At 49.6% G+C, this 5,165-nt stretch overlaps 1 protein-coding gene across 1 annotated transcript in view; it reads right to left on the bottom strand.

Annotated features, from left to right (window-relative positions):
• Positions 1–2,263: 2,263 nt before the first annotated feature.
• The window catches only part of LOC113201867 (POU domain, class 3, transcription factor 3-like), a 69,443-nt gene continuing 66,541 nt past the window's right edge, over positions 2,264–5,165 (bottom strand). Inside the window, exons 6-7 of the mRNA XM_052271799.1 lie at positions 3,193–3,283; positions 2,264–2,320 (exon numbers count right to left, since the gene is read on the bottom strand). Of these exons, the coding sequence (XP_052127759.1) occupies positions 2,264–2,320; positions 3,193–3,283 (148 nt within the window). The remainder of the gene's footprint in view (positions 2,321–3,192; positions 3,284–5,165) is intronic.

Raw genomic sequence — 5,165 nt, 5'->3', positions numbered from 1 at the left:
CCCCCCCTCCTGGGGCCGCCTTCGTGACACCAATCAGGCCGCGCGCCGCACGCGACGGAATGCCGCACTGCTGCAACACCTGCTGGCGGACCCTTCCCGGGCCAACCCGTCCGGAAGGGAAAACCCTCGCCCCCTCCCACCCCGAGGGGAGGAGGGGGGGGGGGGCACAACCCTCGGGACGGTGCACAGGGTGAATGTCACACACAGGTGTGTGAATGCCAACTCGTACGTTTGAGGCAGTAAGCGTGTGAATTTCCCTCTCAATTGCACACACTGTGCCTCCATGTGTACAAATTGCGTTCATACACCTACGCGAAGTGTGCGACATTCGCCCACTTGGGTTTCCAATCTGGCGGTCGATGTGTGTCGGCGGGGCGAGTCCGCGTCGGGAGCGGCCGTTTGCATTTTCGACCGTCATCATGACATTCCCATTCTTATTCCACCCCCTTACCGCCCTATCTAGCCGCCCACGTCATCCTCTGCCAATCTTATCTTGAGGGGTTTTTATTTATTGAATATTTCTTACACTAGTTTCTTGACAATGTAATAGTTGTACAGCGACAAAAGCCTTCAAAAATTCGCTGTTTATGAACAACATTATTCTTTTTTACAGGGAGGTATTGCGGATTGAAAGGAAAGGTATTATTTTCCGTGAGCAGAGCAGCGGATCACGTATCGAGTAACGCAAATGCGCCGCCACACTAATTGGGTTTCCCCCAGCTGCTAACAGACGGCTGGCTAGGGGCCCGTCTGGGGGAAGGGCTTTAGGGGCTAGAGGTGCCGGCTTGTGGTGGGAGAGGGCTGTAATCTGCAGGAGGGTCAGCGGCGGCGGGCTGTGCTGGATTATAAGGTGGCGGTCGGAGAGAAGAATAAAAAAAAAATCAGGAATGATTGCAGCGGGGGCGGAATAACATGGGGCGTTTAGCTGCGGAAATCGGCAGGGTGGCGGTTGTTGCCGCAAATGGGCGGGGTAAGGGGGGAGGGGGGGGGGGCAGTGCGCGGTGCCGCCACCTGACGACTTCCGGTCGAGGTGTTGGAGGTCGCACCCGGGCCGTTCCGTTAGCAGCGCAAGAACGCTCCGCTCTATGAACCTCGGTCTCCCAACGCTCTCTCTGCACTCCATCGGCCCCTCCACTCCCACCCTCTCCGAACCTCCCAGCTATACGTCTCTCTCTTTGACTATTCTTCCCGCTCCCTGATTCTTTGTCCTTGCTTCAGCGTGAGTGTTCGGAGGGAAACAAACAGGGTGGGGCGTTTCAAAGCGACTACCTCTTCAAGCCTGCGAAATGAGGTATTTTATTGGTATGAAGAAGCTCAGGAAGAACAAGCCAGAACATAACAAGCCTTCAATTGTTTTTCGAAAATCGTCTGCTAAAACAATTGCAAAGCAGTCGATTTCCGAAAAACAGTTGAAGGCTTGTTATGTTCTGGCTTGTTCTTCCTGATCTTCTTTATACCAATAAAATACCTCATTGTTTTCCGGGCACACCTGCGCAAGTGTGTGTGCGTGCATTTAGTGGCATCGCGTGGCACCGTCGTCACTTTCGTATACGAATGTAAACGACAGCAGTTACCCCGGCTTGGGCGTAGATCCGGTTCTTGCCCTTGCCTTGGCGTCCTCCGAACATTCTCCGAACTCGAGACGCCAACGATCAATAACTATAAGGGCCCTGAGCCTGAGTCACTCCCCCAGATGCAGTCGTTGATCATCGCACTGCCCTCGCTACTGAACCTCCAGCACCTCAAGCTGTTTGTCGAGAAGGGGCTGTCGCAGATTGAGCTGTTGCTGGACACAGGCCCGACTCAGCCCCGGCACTGCGGTGTTTTACTTTTCGCACGTTATTGGAGGTTAGGGAAAAACTGCGCCCACGCTTAGATGCACAGTCGAACAGTCAGCAGGGCTGTTTTGTCAGTGAACCCTTCTCTCCATCTGAGGGCTGATTATGAACGTGAGTACTGCGGAATCAAACGCTGCCAGACGTGCGGTAGGTGCACCCAAGGCCAAGGCTGCCTCCAAGAGTTGAAAAGGGTGGGTTCAGAATGGCTCGACCTCGGCCTTTTTTCACATGATCCTAAAAGGAGTGTATGAAGGACCACACTGATCACTGTGTTTGGATGTAAATCGATTGTTGAGTTGATCAGTAACTATGTAAAATAAAATCGTACACATGACTGAAAAGAGGGAAATTTGATACCATAGATAGCCTAATTAAAAATCTTCATTTACTTGGTCATGACTTCACTAAAATCGTTTGTATTATTTTTACTGTTTCGAATCTTGAGTGGTTGAGATTGTTTCCAAAGTTAAATCATAAAATACCTAAAAAAATGTACCACAAATTTGACAAAATTTTAACTCGTTATAAATTTACCCCTGGACATCGTTATAAAGGTTCATTTGTCCATTCGCCACACGTGCAGCCAATGCTGCGATAATTCTCTTTCTGAACTGCAATTCGACTAGCAGCCGCCACAATCACGCCGGTGCCTTGGCGGGCCTGCCCGTCTCGCACGCACCCACCTGGCTGGATGCAAACTGCTGCGGCCGGCGCGTTTTGGCCACAGCGTTGACGTATTTGCATTTATAGGTCGCGCATGCTCCCTTTTTTATGAGCCGTAACTCCACTCATGACTTTCGTGTTGTTGAATGGGAGTGTTGCTCCGCGTGTTGCCTAGTCGGGCCGTTGCAAGTAGAGAAGGGGGGGGGGGTATTACTGCGAAACTTATCGCAATGCACGAAAGAAAGTCATTCATAATTTGGCCAGTTCTGCCGGCCCGTCGCTCACAGAATTATGGATTTTTCTGTTCCCTGTGGAAGGGTATGGTATGGTGGCTAGTTGGGCTCTGGCTGTGGCTAAAGCCCTTGCCAGGCAGGGTTGGCGACTAATGGTGGTCATTTCTTGTGATTTTGCTACATTCACTCATGGACGCCAAAGCCAAAGAAAAAGACGCACTTACTACACGGAAACGAGGTATAATGATTAGCTCTACACTATTTCTTAGAATGTTTTGAGATTGTAATTCCTTCATACTTCGCCGGAGTAAAATTTATTTGTGAAAACACGTTTACTTCTTTCCAAATATAGCTATCTTAGCTTTGTCTTCCATGAGATAATGAAGTAAAATGCCAAGAAAATGGCCACCTTGAGTTTCCATCCCTGTTGCCAGATCCGGCTAGATCATAACACTTACCATCCAGAAGAGGGTCTCGTTGGCGAAGTCGCTATAGATGTCTATTGTGGAGAGGACGCTGAAAATGAGGCAGACGAGGACGAGGAGGAATCTGGAACAGAGCAGGAAACAAGTTCTTTAGTGTGAGTTTTCTTTACTTTCCTTGCTAATGAGTAAATTTGGCAAAGCAGGTTAAATTTATGTGTGGTTTGTAGCACTCTTGGGTCGGGACCGACACGTCCACAGTGAATCTGTCAGCCACTTATGATATAACTCTTTCTAAAATTGTTATCTCCACCGTCAATTTCTTCCGGACATTTTCAGAAATTGCGGTTGTTTTAAAACGCAGATTGATTAAAATTTTCCAACCCATCGCCCTTCCTTCAGAAACAAGAATTCAGATCTTTGTTTTGGTTTTATTTGTATAATTTGATGTTCACACGTATTCTATACCTTAGCATCATAAGATTTACAGTTCGAGCAAAAACGAGAATTTTAAAATAAATTTCGTTTTAAAATGTGTCACCGTTTGTCGTCTTTATGATTTATCTGCTGGGTTGCGAATAATGCTATCGGAATGCATGAGACAACGGGGTCGAATGGCATGAATAACAGTAAGTGGTGTGGAAGGTGGACGAAAGAGGGAAGAAAGGTCAACCGACCTTAATGAAGTACAATCTTTACTGGAGTCCCTCTGCAGATTTGGGGGGGAGGGGGGCATGCCCTTTCCTCCCATTTTCCTTCTCGGGCCATAGGGCCTATGGCGTGTGGCCTGCTGCGAGCGAGCGCAGGGAAGAAAATCAATCCATGAGCAGCAGCAGAGTGGTGTGCCAAATCCCTCCTACTGCCGCCCTCGGCTCGGCCGGCCGACACCGTGACTTGACGACCTGTGCTCCGCGAGGCCAGGGGCTGCGCCGAGGCCTGGCAGCAGGACACACACACTTTGTCAATGTCCACGCGGGGCCACCGGGGTCGTGGTGCACTGCACTGTGTCGTCACGGGGGCGCGAACGCACGACAAAACGACATTCGATCGAAAGAGAACAAAAGACGGGAGAAGGTTGTTCTCTCTCTCTCTCTCTCTCTCTCTCTTTCTCTCTCTCTCTCTCTCTCTCTCTCTCTCTCTCTCTCTCTCTCCCTCCCTCCCTCCCTTCACACACACGTACAACACGGCAAACGCCCTGACGCTGAGGCACCAGCAGCAGTGGAACTGCACGCGCACATTTACTCTCCCAGTGTTTAAATTATTCTCTCATTAATTTCTCGGCAGGGGAGGCAGCAGCAGCAGCGCTCCTGACTGAAATTACGTTTTTAGTGTTTCTGCATGCTTATTAAAAGGGAGGCGCGGCTGCGACGACGACGGAGACGCAAAAATATTGACACAGGGGTTTGTTTAACAAACTGGCCGCCCGCGCGGGAAATGTACGGTGGAGCCGACGGGAGGCGGGAGTGGAGCAATGCTCGCCGCCCTTCGTGCACTAGCAGCTCGGAAGTAGGGAACGTCCGAAATTTTTCGAATGTATTAGACACTATTTCATGAAAAAAAATTACATTGTTAAAATAATCACAGAATAAATGGGAAAAAATAAAGCTATACAGAAAAAAATTAAGAAATTTTAAAATAGGATGACTATATTTTTAATGGCAGTGGGCTTTTTGCGTAAACGCACGGATAATTCACGAGTGCAGATAAGAGGAGCTCCTTCTGAATTCTAGACTGCCGAAGTGTGGACTTCGACAGGCCAGGTGAGTAGATTCGGAGCCGAGGTGTAGCTCAGCAACCTCGGGTTCCTCTGCTCCCTAAACGTACGACCTTCGCCTGCCTCCGCGCGACGCTCAGAGGGACGGAGGGGGGGGGGGTTAATACCCCTCGATTTGATGTCAAACAGGAGCGCGCAGACCCGCGTGGAAAGATTTACAGTTTGAAATACACTTGTGGACTGCAACTGAACTTTTGCTAGAACCGTAGTGTGAGCGTAGTATTTGTACTGAAGT

The sequence above is a fragment of the Frankliniella occidentalis genome, unplaced genomic scaffold, assembly GCF_000697945.3.
Source record: "Frankliniella occidentalis isolate FOCC.00 unplaced genomic scaffold, Focc_3.1 Scaffold174, whole genome shotgun sequence".
In the NCBI taxonomy this organism is placed as follows: Eukaryota; Metazoa; Arthropoda; class Insecta; order Thysanoptera; family Thripidae; genus Frankliniella; species Frankliniella occidentalis.
Note: the sequence above shows the minus strand (reverse complement) of the source record. Positions and strands in the feature narration are given on the sequence as shown.